Source organism: Electrona antarctica (assembly GCF_951216825.1).
Source record: "Electrona antarctica genome assembly, chromosome: 10".
Taxonomy (NCBI): Eukaryota; Metazoa; Chordata; class Actinopteri; order Myctophiformes; family Myctophidae; genus Electrona; species Electrona antarctica.
Window position 1 is genome coordinate 39,029,721 of NC_136791.1, and position 15,656 is coordinate 39,045,376.

At 41.9% G+C, this 15,656-nt stretch overlaps 1 protein-coding gene across 2 annotated transcripts; it reads right to left on the reverse strand.

Annotated features, from left to right (window-relative positions):
- Positions 1-3,824: 3,824 nt before the first annotated feature.
- Positions 3,825-14,265, reverse strand: LOC306931072 (ras-related protein ORAB-1-like). Of its 2 annotated transcripts, none has more exons than XM_079512254.1 (6): positions 13,753-14,251; positions 8,223-8,295; positions 7,859-7,954; positions 7,275-7,370; positions 6,561-6,692; positions 3,825-5,223 (listed from the first exon to the last, which is right to left on the reverse strand). In XM_079512254.1, exons 1-6 carry the CDS (start codon positions 13,764-13,766, stop codon positions 5,023-5,025), a joined length of 612 nt encoding a protein of 203 aa, XP_079368380.1. In that variant the 5' UTR covers positions 13,767-14,251; the 3' UTR covers positions 3,825-5,022. The 2 variants fall into 2 exon arrangements, with proteins under 2 accessions (XP_079368380.1, XP_079368381.1); XM_079512255.1 differs by lacking the exon at positions 3,825-5,223 and adding an exon at positions 6,005-6,212 and having other exon boundaries at positions 6,535-6,692; positions 13,753-14,265.
- Positions 14,266-15,656: the final 1,391 nt, after the last annotated feature.

Here is a 15,656-nt window from a genome sequence, read left to right on the forward strand (position 1 = left end):
TCATGAGGCGTGACCATATATAGCGGCGTGACACGACTGACGGGAAATGCAGGTTTTCATAGTAAACTGCGACCTATCGTCGCAATTAAACACATAGGGACACACATTGCTGAGTGGCTAGCACCACTCAAAAAACCTGCCTGTCTGCTGCTCTCTGTTGTCTAAAATATGAACAACATTATGGTCGTTTGATCTTCAGCCTACTTGTGTGGCCACATTAGCTCTGGTGGTCAGCTTTTAGAAGGAGTCCTGAGCTATGGCCACATCATGAAATAGAAGAAATTTGCATTAGCATATTTATCCTAGCTGTAATAATTGCAATCAGTTCAATTCAAAGAACATTTGTGTGGCATTAAAACTGAAGTATACGTGTATATCATCATCATCATCATCATCATAATGCATGCTAGAAAGAATGGATATTATTAACCACTTAAACCCCAGCCAGGGAGCGTTGCATTTTTTTTATATTTAATATATTGTTTATGTCCCTCAAACATATTTCTAATGGGCCTAAATCACCATTCTGATATAACCAGTCCAGTCCATGCAATTTCTGTCTGGCTTGTCCTGATGTCCTGATGTGGTGGGGGCGCTGTGTATGCAAATTATTTTCTCCGCCACACCCTCATCCCAGCTACTCCCCTCCCATATATTTGACTCATTATAATAAGGCCCACTACCGTCTGGCATGTAGGGCAGCAACAAAGGACCTCCACTCACTCCTGTCTGTTCTGGGCCTATCGTCTCCCCATCCGCAGGTGTGATAAAAGGTCTTCAGTTCTCCCTCCACTGTCCTACGGTACTACGCCAGGTGTTCTTGGGTCGGCCACTTGTACGTTTACCGTCTAGTGACGCCCAGAATATTATACGCAATTTAGAACAGGGGCGGATTAACCCCCATGAGGGCCCCAGGGCCAGAATTTTGTTTGGGGGCCCTCCTATATCCAGCTTTTAGTGTCTGTCCACAAACTTTGTCCTACCCAAACATAAATTCCCATTGACAATGAATGGAGAATTTTACATCATAGTGTCTGAGCAAATAGACAGTGTCTATTTTACGTCATGATGATGTACGATGATAAGAGCGCCCCTCATTTCACACGGGTGTGATTCTTTATCATGATTTTGACCTAAATTGAACACAATCAACAACCAATGGAAGTCCCTGAAACCCAGTACCACGCTGTCCAGACTTAGCCTCGGTCCCAGGCTTACTTTTCTGCGAAAAGAAGAGCCTGGTCACAACGTAAGGCAGAGAAGCTATCGGGTGGATGTATCCTCCGGAACATCAGTCAGATGTATTTCCCCCGGATACGATATTTTCCCGACCAATCACAACACTTGTTTCATTCGCGGAGAATGTAAACTGATTTGTAAAGCATCAACGTCATTTCCTTGGGCAATACTTCCGCTAAAATCCCGCAACTTCCGCTGATAGTCTTTTCAGCGTAGGTCTTGCCCAGGGTGGTCCAGACTCCAGTTGGATGGCTAATTTTAGTAATTTAGCCCTGATTTAGCACCACTAGCAGCAAAGCTAGACAAAGTTTTAAAATAGCGGTTGTGGATAGATCGAGCAACTACAAGGTAGTCTATTTCTTATAGATTGTTTACAAAAAAACAATCTATCGGAACAAATTTCCGAAAGGACGAATAAAGTATCTATCTATCTATCTAAAAAGCTGCCAGAGATGAGCATCATGTGTCTGCCTACTTGTCCTCTGTCACATCTACAGCCTTAAAGTTCCTGAGAGAATGGAAAACAAGTACATGAGTTGTAAAATACTGGTTTAGGTCATGTAGGTGGTTTAGACAAACCTGTAATTGGTTTAGCTCGCGTTGCCAGACTGTTGCCTCTAGTTTAGGTGTGACAGCTAAAACTGACTTCGCTCCTGTTGAGCCTGTGTCTGCCTGGGCCTTCTAGTGTTCTTCATGTAGTTGTGGTGCCCCCAAGTGGATAAGAGTGGCATTACCATATCACATCCTAGCGCAGTCTGATGTTCATCTTCTTATCAAATGTATTATTCAATCAATCATTCAATCAATCAATCTGGGCGGGGCAGCTTTATATAGTAAGATAGGAAGATTACTGTATGACCATTGACCACAGGAGATAAGTCTGTGGTGAATAGCACAAATTTGCACAAAAGTGCCAAGATGGTATCCAATCTGGGATGTGTGTGCAGTCTGTGTGCCATACAATTTTAGCTCCACTCAGGAAGGGTAGTCTTGCCTTTTGAACAGCTTTCACAATAGTGTGAGAAAATTGACAGAATAAACCTGGCTTTGGCTTAATTGTCTTCTCTTATGTGACACTATACAATAAGCTCAAATCTTTTCAGAAATACAGATCAACATAAAACACAGCACCTCTTGTGCTTCACAAATAGTTCTCATGGTGCAAACCGTGCAACTAAACCAGTTCAAAGCATTTTCAAACAAGCTTAAACAAATTATCTTCCAAAGGCTTGTCTTGTTCAGTCCTAAAGATCCCAGATCAGTGGTATCCAATCACATGCCAATGCCATGGTCAGGTATTCTTTCCAAACACATGATTTCTCACACAATCACCACCTCCAGAACAAATCTCAAGCCCTCTGTCACATTCGACATTGCTTTCCTGCACTCTGTATGTCAAGCATGCTAACTTAGGCACAGCACCTTGTTGTAATGAAAAGACCAAAGCCCTGGCAGCGTCAGGATGGATTTGTATTTGTCCACTCAGGAGATGACTGAAGCTCAATTTATACTTTATCACACAACAGATCAGATAAGGGTTGTCCAATATCTGATATTATGAGATCAGATAAGGGGTGAATAAAGTATAAGAACAGGGACAATATATGGTTATGGTTGTGACCTGGAATGGAATAAATGAGGAAAATGTTTAAAGGGTGCTTTTTGGGGAGATTTTTTTGTCTTTAATTATAATTATAATAATGAGAATGAGAATAATAGTATAATAGATTTTCAATTCAAAATGGAAGAAGCCACTCTGCCATTCTGATTGGAGAGGGAATGACTTTTCACTACTGAAAAGACTAGAGCTGCAATCAGTGCTGAGAGGGGGGACTCCTCACGGTTTGTCCAGGAGATAACTGTGTCTTGTCAACAGCACTGTTGACTCGCATCGGAAAAGATTGCAGATGGGTTCTCAGATTGTGTCAACAGTAACAGAGATCTTATGGAGGCAGGAATTACCAGGGAAGAAAGGCCACTCCATCTCATCATGGTGATCAAATAGAACGTTTTAAAAGTTGCTTGTCCAGTGTAGCTTAAAACCTGAGCCAGGTTCCCTTTGAGTAAGTGTTCATGAATTGCCTTTTTGCGGTTAGTTTGTGTAAAGATGTGATGGGCAGTTTAACAATATATGATCTGTCTTGTTTTGAAGAGCGATGCTTTTTTCTGACTTGCTTGGACCCCGAGTAGTCCAGAGGCCTTCAACAAATTTCCATTCCCACAATATACAGCAACAATGGGCATATATTTACGAATGCTGATTAACTCAAATTATAGTGTGTGTAGTTGTGTACATGTATATATTATACGTATACTATACACACACAATATAGTTTTCTACTTCAGTTTCCAAGACCAGAGAACTCTTATTATGAATCCCTTTATTTACAACCTGTGATATTCTGCTGACTTGTAACAGGCTCAACTGGAAACCAGACTGCATATGAACCTTTCAGGGCGACGCTACAATAACGACCTTCTCATTCAATGCAACACGACCACATAAGACTTCTGTTCTCCTTGTATGCTCATCTATATAGCAAACATTGAACTGGGCAAACAATAGTGGAGAAACAGTCCCAGGATTCCTTTTAAGCTGAATTCAAACACCTTTATTATGAAAAAAAAGAGAGAGAGAACATAGTGTTTGCAAATATATATGCGCAATTCTGTACTGAGATTACACAAGAATACTGGCCAATTGTCATACAGACCCTACTGTAAGATACTGGCACAGTACATTTGCCATATAAATGTAGAATAAATAAAAAACATTTCCTTTCACGTATCTCACCAAGAATTGCAGACTGGTCTTTCCGGTTCATAGGTCTGGTAGTACAATATTTATTTTTTTCAGTTTAAATGTTACATGTTCCGCAACAAACTGACAGTTGTCTTCAGCCACAAATTGAATGCAGAAATAAGACTAAGACCCCGATAATGAATTGAGATCACTACATGACAGACAAATCAGATTTTACATTTATATATTTATATATATACATAGTGTATATGTACATATATATTGTTTTCCACTATTTTGATGCTGGACAGTGACACACTGTTGTGCAGGAGTTGGCAAGAAAAAAAGAAAGAAAAAAAAATGGGACAGACCTAGACATGCTGATACAAACAGCAAAAACTAACCCTTAAGGAACAGGGAAACAAAATCTAAATAAAAACCCAAATAAAAGTGGTACATACATACAAACATAACAAATTCAGGTCATATATCAACCCTGCTGTAGGAATGCAGTGAAATACACATCTTCACACCACACCACACACACACACACACACACACACACATACCTCATTCACCTGCATACAGCACTGTTTAACAAGGGGAACCAATCTAAATCCACTGTCACTGAGCATTGAGCAAGTTCTTTTGGGGGCGGGGCATAATGGTGTGAGACACTGCAAGACCTCCAGATAGAGGGCGGAGTTAATGAATGACGTGATCATATTTCTGTCATCAATTACCAGGGAAACCAGAGAGGAAGGAGCCATGTTTTCTTTTTTTTCTATTGTTTTGGTAGTGTGGCTACAGTATGTACAGTACAAATACAGGCAACTTCATTTTATTGGTTGTTTTTTTCTTGTTTTACTAACACACTCGCATACATACATACATGTTCAGTATCACTTTCTCCCCTCTCTTCTGTCTCTCTCTCCTCTGCGGTTGGGAAGGGGTTGGAGATGAGAGTGCTTGAGGTGGAGAGGCTGATCGGTCCTCAAAAAGGGCTAAAGTTGATGAGCCTATGGGGGGGGTCTGAGTGTTCAGCAGCAACCTCCGGGAGAAGGCTTGACGGTGGTTCCAGGGGTGATCTTAACATTGGACTTCTCGTTGCCTCCGGCCGTGGCCCCGGGGCCCATCCTCTTCTTGATCTCAGCAGCCATGGTCATGAAGGCCTGCTCCACATTGGTGGCATTCTTGGCACTGGTTTCCAAGAACGGGATGCCCAGGGAGTCTGCAAACTCCTGAGGAGAGGAGAGGAAAGGGTAAAGTGAGTGGGTGTAGTCTAACTACGGTCACATTCACACCTAATGCTTCGGTAGACTCGATGCGAATGGGCGGAGAAGTTGAGCCATTCTGCATATTTAATTTGCTGCGTTTGCCTTCACACTGCACTGTCATCCGCAGCAATAGGAAACGCAGCAGGGAACTTTATCAATGTGTTCAATTCATAAACTACACAGTGAAATATATATGTGTTAAAAGAATATATATATATATATATGAGAAATAGTTAGGACTTTAGGACGTAAAGTGACGGTAACGTGGTTGCAGTGTGATCGTCGGGGACTGGACGTGTGTGTGCAATAACAGATGTCTACAACTTTACCAACTTGTTTTATAAAATAGCGGCTAGCCTACTACAGCCTACATACATTAAATAAACCTGGTAGGTTAATAGGAGTAGCCTACTGTCTACACACATACCACTTTTATCCGACTTCAGATCAGTGGAGCCGCCCGTCAGGATTACCGGTCCAGGTCTGTACTCTAATCGCCTCCATTCTCTTGCTATATATCCTGTACACTGCATTGTTCGTGTGTGTAACCTTCAGCATAAGCCTATGGTCTGGCCATATTGCAATAAGGGCTTCTATCGCTTCATTAGACCACGTGTGTCCATGGGACATCTTTACGCATCGCTGCGTAATAATGCCTTCTCTTTCCTTCTCGTGTGCCAAATACCAACTTCTTCATCCCACAATGGTACATTCACTCCCTATGTTTAATGCGATTGCATTCACACCTGCGGTGATCCGCACTCTGCTGCGCTTTGAAGCGAAGTGAAACCCCCGTTTTTTGGCGGAGTAGAATGCGGTTCTTTTGTGCGCACAATGTGCAGCAGGATTCGTTTTAACCGCAGTAAAGCTTTCTGGTGTGAATATGACCTAAGACAAGTCTGCTAGAACGGATTGGAGAGTATTGTAGTGGTGAGAACGAGCTCCAGATTTGACTGTGTACAGTTGGAGGCCATCGATATTGTCCTTTTCTTTTTGCTGAGGTTTGCGTGATCTGCGCAAAAGGACAGTTAACCCATTTTGGGCGGGAACCCCTTTTGGTGTTTTAAACATTGTTATAATTTAGCTATTGAAAAATAGCAGATCTACAAGCTCATAGCGCGCCACCGAGTGGCGCGCTACGAGCTTGTAGGTCTGCTATTTTTGAAAAATCGTGAAAATATTTATTTCAGAAAACTGGAGGATTTAGAAGGATTTTTTAAAATTTTGAGGTCAGGCCTAAATGGGTCAAATGATAAGGGACAATATCGGTGGCACCCAACTGTAGGGCTCAGGGCCTTTACCTTAGCCGTTGTGTAATCCACCACCTTCTTTGTTGTCAGGTCACATTTGTTCCCCACCAACAGCTTGTTGACATTTTCACTGGCGTAGCGGTCGATTTCTTGTAGCCACTGTTTGACATTGTTGAAAGACTCCTGAGACAAAGTGAATGTAGAAACATGTCATGGCTTAACGCATACTGGTGAGCTGGCATGTTTAACCCCACTGACTTAAACTATAGCTATACTTGAAATTACTGCCAATTTATTTCCACGGCATATTGTAGTTTTTACATTTTCAAGGAAGCTATTGTAATCCGAAATTTTCAATACAGTGTGAAAAATGTACGTACAGAGACTTGAGACAAGTAAATATATCCTAGAACGAGTGGTACAGTGGTACGGCAGCCTATTTGGGACAAAACACTGGAGCGTATCTGGTCATTATGAAAGACAGATGTATTATTGCGAGCTATCAAAATAAGCTATTTAGCGCAAGACCCATCTCGCAAGGTCGGAGCTGCGCTACGCTCTGGAAGGAGTTACACAGTATGGAACTTTTAACCTATACCACTCGCTCTAGGATATAATAACATCATATTAAATTAAGAAAATGGCTAGTCCGGAATTCTTCTTTAATTGCATGGTATGGTAGTAATTTTTTGGTCAAAATTACATCATTGCATTTTCTTGCATTTAGAGGTACAGGCAATGCGATGGTGTTGGTGCTGAACTGACCTGGTCTGTGACATCGTACACTACGATGATACCGTGAGCGCCTCTGTAGTAGCTGGATGTGATGGTACGAAACCTCTCCTGACCCGCTGTGTCCCACTAACCAACACACACACATTTTCATATCAAGGCCCATTATTTATTCAGCATTTGAGCCACGGACCACCATTTGATTTAGCTTCTCAAATCCTAAAACTTCGAATATTTTGTTGTCTTTGGATAATATTTTGTCCACAATTCCATTCTGCATTGATGTTGGTACCATGGGAGAGATAATAGGCAAATGTTGTAGACTAGATGTTTAACAATAATTTAACTCTTGAGAGCATAAAATGAAACCAAATTAACCTGTATGGGTCCATTTGGTTTAATTTTACACTCTCAAGAGTTAAAGATCTATAAGGGTCCATTTGGTTACCAACTCTCCATCATTTAGCTGGGGACCACCTGGAACCACTGGTGGTCCCTGGACCACTTTTTGAAAACCACTGAGATAGATGTTTCACTTTGAACGTGCAGCACAAAGCAGAGAGAGAAACACTGTGAACAGTGTGTGTGTGTGTGTGTGTCTGTGTGTGTGTACTTACAATCTGAAGTTTGATGGTTTTTCCATCCAATTCTATGGTTCGTATTTTGAAGTCCACACCGATAGTGCTAATGTAGCTTTCTGTGTACGTGTCATCCTGGGGGCAGGAGAGAGGACAGGAAGAGAGAACCAGTGTGTAAAAGATTGCTCAGACATCCTAGGAAAACAAAATCACTTCCTTTCCTGCTTGTCTTCACTTCCTTTGGGGGCCAACAGCTCATCAGTGACACAGGTCACTGATGAGTTTTATGACTCAATGACCAATAGGTCACTCAATGACCAATAATCAGAGGGCTCATTTGTTTAAGAAACGAACTAGATGATAAACTATATAGTACATTCTGCTTTGTTATAGCCAGACTTACTGCAAATCGGAGTAGAAGGCAAGACTTTCCAACACCAGAGTCACCAATGAGAAGCAGCTTGAATAAATAGTCGCTGTAGAAAGAGACAGACAGAGAGAGAGAGAGAGAGAGACATTTCGGTAAGACCAATGATTGAAATCAAGGTGACAATACACTTAGTATATCGTAGTATATTTGTTGTGGTGGCTGTCATGCATACTTGCATAGCAGGGAGGACTGCGTTTCTCTGTGTGATTCATTCATGTCCGTGTTTGTTAAACTCATGAAAGTGCTGTCGTGACACTTGAACTTTGCTTTCTATTCTTATGGCAGTTTGTCAAGTTTGCATGGCATAGATAGATCATGCCTAGCATGTTCAATCAATATATCCCTGACCAAAACACTGACTGAAGCCCTTGTTCGGTCGCCAAGTCTCTCTGGGTTAATCTTAGAACGCCAGCTAAAAGGTGTAAAACCTATTTGTGATGGAGCTGTGTGATATAGCCTAGCTAGTGCTGGGAAAAGGCATCGAATTTAAAGCAATGCTGCAAACAAACCATGTCCCCTTCCTTTAACTGCCTTTCAGTTCCTGGTTGAGTTTATTTTAAATTTTTTTAAGACAATTTAGTCATTATGCCAATTAACCCTACTCAAACATTTTTCCACTGAACTGCTATCATGCACTGCTGACTCCCCCCCCCCCCCCCCAACCCTCTTTTGCTCTGTAGATGACATTTTCAAATGTACCACATATAGGCTCTGGCCTGACGTTCGGGTCCCGTTCATGACGACCTTTGCTGCATGTCTCTCCCCTTCTCTATCTTTCCCTCTATCCTGTCTATCTTCACTTGATACTATGAATTAAGGCAGAAAAGCCAAAAACAAATATATAAAAAAAGAAAAGAAAAGAGAACATAACCACACACGCACACCTGATTCCTTTAAGTTTAAGATATCAGCTAGCTGCTGCCTGAAAACATTCATCATAGTCTGACTTGGATGTGTTTTTTGGTGGACATTTGAACAACTGCAACTTTCAGGACAATGAGAATGCTGTGCTGAGCTCAGCAACATTTACACAAGGAAGTGCAGCTCAGTGGTGGAGGCCAGGAGCTCATGTCATGTGATTAGTTGTATGAAACCAACAGAAGTAGGTGGAATAGGTGAAAAGATCAGGGGAACAAAAGGGGTACTGAATGAAATGAAATATTTCCTTCGACATGAAACTTCTATGGTGGGTGAGTGGTTACTGGTTAGTGTTGCATCAAACTACTGTATGGCCTTTCTGTGTGGAGTTTGCATGTTCTAATCTGCACACGTTTATCAAAACGCATCACATTGTGCGTCACACTGCTCCTTATGGTTAGAATTAGGACGGGTTCAACTTCATGCAGAGGATAAATATGTTAATGTAGTTAGAAATGAATCTACTGCACATGTTTTGGCCTGAAATTCTGCACAGAACCAAAATACTTGTTTTGGAAGAAATCCAGCAAAGATAAGATGTTCCTCCATGAAAACATATATAAGATATTGTAATATTTTCTTCTTTCAAAACATTGAAAAACAGCTCAAATAGCCGCTCAACAATCGCCACATAATCTTATGGGCTTGTAGATCTGCTGAACACTGTTGTAACTAAGACAAAGTATAAAATAGGGCTTAAGTGGTTATTCATCGATTTACTTGACAATAAAGTCAATTAGATAGAGTTAGGGGTTGAGTGTCTTGCTCAGGGACAGGCATACCTCGAGACATTGCAAGGGCTCGGTATCGAACCTGGGATTTCTGTTTCCCAGGCGGCCTCTCTACCTATTCAGCCATGGCCGCCTTGAGGTATGATTTACCGAGGTCCTATCAGCCCGATGTATGTTTAATGAGCTGGTCGAGTGGTTATTGTTGATTGAGTCACGCTTGCTGGATTTAATTTTAAGATCATCTGGATTTAGATCATCCTCATACCTTACAGATATGAGTACCGGTATGTCGCTCAAACAATAACACACACATAAGCACAGTACATGTTACACACACGGACAGGAAAAGGTGTGGGCTGCCTGAAATATGAGCTCAAAGTTGCCTTGTATGCTGGCTTGTGCTGGATACTGACCTGCACATTAAAAGGACCATAGCAGCATTCCGGCATGTTTAGCCCATTGGCTACAGCTCACATATTATACTTGACATTACTGCATTCTACATTCTAATGGCACATTCCGAGGCAAGGCCCACAAAGCAAGGCTCAACTGTTTTGACCAACAGACTGACACTTTTTTTGGGTACAGTGGTGTATAATAACCTACATTCCATTCCCACCCCATCTATTGGATGAATATGAGTGACATGCGAATGCTCCAACGAGTAGTCCAGTAAGTCCACAACTTAAAAATAGGTCAATAAACAAAGATACAAAAAACATATATGCCATAACTGGGCCATGATCCACATCCATGGGCCAGAGAATCATGCACACAAATACACAGGCCTTAACAACATAGGCCTAACCCGAGTTTCCCTTGAGGAGAATACAAAACCTTTATCCCAAGTTCCCAACTTCACTCTGTTCTTCTAACATTTAGTCAAACAGTCATAAATTGTACCAATGTGTACTAGACTCAGTTAGAAATAGTAGGCTGCAGGAAGGAGACTGTTCTGCCACATACATCAGTTACACTGAGACTAGAATTGGGTACCAGTGTCAAAGAAGTTCTTCAAACATAATTAGCCCTTCACTAAGTCCCTCCCCAACCCATCCTTGCCCAATAGGCACGTTAGCAGCGAAGAAAGCTTGACCTGCATAGCAACCGTTGCTAAACTATTTGGATTGGCATTGGACAATCGCTTTTTGGGGTGGGATTTAGTGAAGGGCTAATTGTATTGTATAAATGTATGAAATGCAAGCAGACCCAATAACATTTCTGCCATTTTCTACATGACTAACATGGGAAACATGTCAGATCTGTGCAACAAAGAAAGTTATTTAGATCTCAGTCCTTTGAGTCGAACGACCCCAAAATAGTGGGTTATGTCTGTCTATGGCAAAATAAACTGAATTGGTGCTGCCTGTGTCCATCACTACTACTCAAATGTCTATACACCAAAATGGTATGGACAAAGGAAAGTGTCATTGTGGACCTCTAGCATCAAGTGTTAGCTGAGCCTGGGTTGTTTCCTGCCTCCCAGAATTCACAATCTTCCCCCATTTCCCCATTGTAATAAAATCCAGTCATGCCCTCTTCGTTAAGCCAGCCTTGGACAATGGCCATCCCTGTGCAAGCCAGTCTGGCTACACATTGCTCAAGAGGATTTTAAGAAAGTACTACCATAGTAGGAAAAGAGAAGAGCAGCTGCCTATTGCATATGACTACCATTTCCCAAACATAGCCATTGATATCTTTTAAGTTGCTCTTGATAAGAGCGCCTGCTAAATGCCTACATTGTAAATTGTAACGCATGTAAATAAGACATTCCTCAGTCAAGGAGACTGATGTTTATTAGTCTTGGCCCAAAACAGCTTTATCAAATCAACTACTACCTTAAGAGCAACAGTTCTGATTATTTTAAATCTTCCCTAAAGGGATGGTTAAGGCGGAGCAGAGTCTGTATCTAGACTTGGTCCTAATTTATTGAAATGCATGGTTTCTTTGTGGGGTGTCTAAATTTTAGGTATGTAATACTATTTATATTGTTTTTGTATTGTTTTGCAGCACTGTCCCCCCACCTGCATTTCTCAGGAATCAAATCCCTACCCCCTAGTGTAGAAGGGAGCTACACACACTTTTCCCACAAGGACATTTTCATGCACCTATGGGTGCTTGGTCTGACACACACTTTTGGCACCTGCATATATACACATACAGTCATACACATCATGCAACAAAACATAATTTGCACATGAAAGACCGCAATGGTAATCGGGTAAGCCGCTGGCTTTCTTCCGTCTATCCTTTTGAAAATGGTGTGACAATTCATGTAATTTTTACATGTTTTATTATTAATAGAGGTCAAAGTCTCCGACTTCCATTTGCTGGTGAAGGTACAGCCATAGTTTAAGTAGTAGAGGCTGAAAATGTAAGTGCTATACTAGAGAAGTCCATTTAGTATTACTAGATGGCAATAGCGGAATTTGCTGAATTATAAACTCAGCATAGTTTGTGGTTTAGAACCAGTTACTAGATTGTCATGACAATAGCACAATTGGCTGAATTATAAACTCAGCATAGTGGTTTAGAATCAGTGGCTTGCGAAAGACTTTCCAACAGAGATGTTCCAACAATCCAAGAGCAACTTAAACCCTCTATACTTATCAAACTTGACCAGGGGTCAGCTCTGTACTTGGTCAGACACCAAAGCTCAGAACACTTTGCAGCAAGTTCACAGCATTTAGGTCGGCTATTTATGGCAAATGTCCCTTACTCCCGAGAATATGGATACTAGGATTAATTTGTTATTATTCTATTGGTGATCAGAAAGTGATTTTAATGGCTATGCAACAGGCAATTCCACCTGAGATAATATTCTACCTGAGAGAAATTTGACCCAACTTAATTTGTGAATGGAGAGTAAAGAGAAAGGGAGCCTTGGCAACAGCTAATGAGTTACTCAACATAACTGTGGTGAAACAGTAGGGTTGTCATATGGCATGTGACCAACACATGACTAAGACATCTAGAGATGAGGGTGGTTTCTGGTTTGTTGTACAAGTTACTGTTCTATTTGACTCTAAAGTTATAGGAACTTCAATGAAAGCACCAGTCTACCTGGGTGTAAACAAATCAACATAATACATTAGTTACACCGTCTCTACTATGGAAATCAGCAACAGGTTCCAGAGTGTAGCTCTAACTATGTAGCAAAAACATTGGAATCCCAAGTAAATAACGCCAGTCGTCGTCACCAGCTACTTTGTCTACTGTCTAGCTATACACATTTTAAGATTTATAAACCAAAGAAAAAGATCCAAGATGAAACTGAATGTCACTACTGCTTGTCTTAGGCTGTCAAGTCAGCAATACAGCAAAGGAACACCAACCAACCTAAACTACTACAGGAGATGATCATTACACCTACGGCTCAAACATTGACATGTTAGATTTCAGTTGAATGAGAAACACTTCATGTCATCATGATATATCAAACCGAAACTTGGTGTTAAAGAGCGCAGAGCGACATTGTCAGAGTCCCAGTAACAGCTGGCTATAAACAGTGCAGAGGACACTGGTACCGTTAACTGAGCTCAAGTATAATGCTATGTCAACTTTAAGCGCCATTAAAGTCCACTTAATTCGTGGTGAAATGTGAGGAATGTGTGTTGTGGCTAGATTCGCTAGAATAATGTCCAACGGAGGCATACTGGCCGGGCGACACCGGCACACAGAAGGCTAACGTCAGCTGACGTTACCTAGCTCCTGTAGCACGGCGGCTAACGTTAAGTGAGTCAGCTAAAGCTACATTTGATAGCAAACAAAGCTAACTAGCAGTTAGCTGGCTAGCTTCTTGTTATCATCAGACATGGATAACATTATGATGTGGAGGTACTAATGATACTTACTATTCGGGATTCATCTTTGTCTCGTCGTTCAGTCAGATCCCGCCTCGTAAAATGTCAAGTCCTTTAAATTTCCCCCTGGCTTCAAATAATAAAACACCGTCCCGAAGAAGAACTAGGGATAGCCCACCTACCAGCTTCTTCTCAGTAAAAAACCCAAAATGGCTGCAACTCCAACCAGGAAATAGCTACCATTAGCTAGCTGGCTACTAGCCGACCGAGGAACAAAACAAGGGGGTGGAACGCGTCGTGCAGTCGAGGTTGACAGACAGCCTATATGTCGGTAGCCAAACGTCCGTATCTGCCTATGTCGTGCGTTATGACCACGTTGAATAACGTTATAAGGACTAATGCTGGGGGTGATCACAGCACAACTGGCGCTTGTCTTGTCTGTGTCTGCAACATAGAGGTCTGCAACGTTTGCGCAACAGTGAGTGAGAGCGTGCAAGCCGCTGTCAAGCCCAGGGAAGGGTGACGTCATTTAGTGAGACGTGGCAAATAGGAGTCAGTAGGCTACAGCAGAGACCTGCCAGCCCAGTGGTACACTGCATTCTCAACCTTTCAATGATGAGATGACAGATGACCCCCAAATTCCAATTCTATATGCATAACATAGGTCAGACTCTAGGTCAAGGACCGGACCCCTACATTTAAATCTATTTGGTCGGACCCTCTGTCCGACCATCCCTCATCTGAAAAGATGTTGAGCCAGGGAAGGGACCCACATAAGAAACATTTTGAAAAATGTATTAAGAACCGGTGTAAGTTACATTCTGGTGCACAAGAAAATATTCACTGTTAATTTGGGGGGGGGGTTGTCCAAAGGTTTAAATTGTTGAATTGTGATATTATCAAACCAAAATATCAAACATATCAGACTAGTCTACATATCAAACAAGTAAATTAATGTTTTTCATGAGTCCTACCATAAGCAGGGATAAAACATATCACATCACATCAGAGACAAATTAATGACCAGAGGATGGATATCAAAAGCCCCCCCCCCCCCCCCCCCTTCAGCAATTCAAGCAGAATCTTCATTGATTGCGTCATTGATCAGCATGAGTCATACATCCTAGGGAGGATCAGACAGTAATCACAGGATGCATGACTGACAGGTCATGTCAGTACTTGTACAGTTATCAAGACTATCGACAGCATGAGTCAGCTAGGTGACGGCATGAGTATGAGTCAGGTATAGCTAAGTTTCCTTCTCAGCAAAGCCTTTTGGAATTGAGTCTGCTGGCTGCTTGAAACTGTTCAAAAAGGGACAGGAGTGGTAAGGCTGTAATAATCTAATACATTTATGAAAATAAATACATAATAATGAGCGGTGCACGGTGGCACAGTCGGCGACGGTAGTGCTGTCACCTCACAGCTAGAAGGTCCTGGGTTCGATTCCAGCTGGGGACACTGTGGGCGTGTTCTCTCCTCCGTGTCATTAGTGCCCATACCCGAGGCGGGGTTGGTGAAAGGGCCTTTCTGTGTGGAGTTTGCATTTTCTCCAGGTGTCCCCTAGGGTAGGTACCCTCACAAAAAACATGCAGTAATCATGGTCTCTAAACTACCCCCCGTCCCTGGCCAGCCAGGCAAAGGACAAAGGGACTGGTCGGAATAACGTGTTCCTTGAATCCTTCCAAAACTCATGCCTCATGCATAGAAGGAAGCATGAGGTCAGTCCGCTGCCCCCCCAGGTTGGCAGAGGAAGTGTAGTGCCCAGGATTACATTAGATAATTGACACTGGGTGGAAAAAATGGGTTGCAAAATCGTGGGATAAAAAATTAGAAAAAAATAAAAGAATGAACTTGTCTTGTGATACTGGTTTGTGGAGAACGTACTCAGCAGAAACCTGTGCCAAAGCATTCGACTCATTACAGAAAACGTTTCACTTCCAAATCCAGTCTCT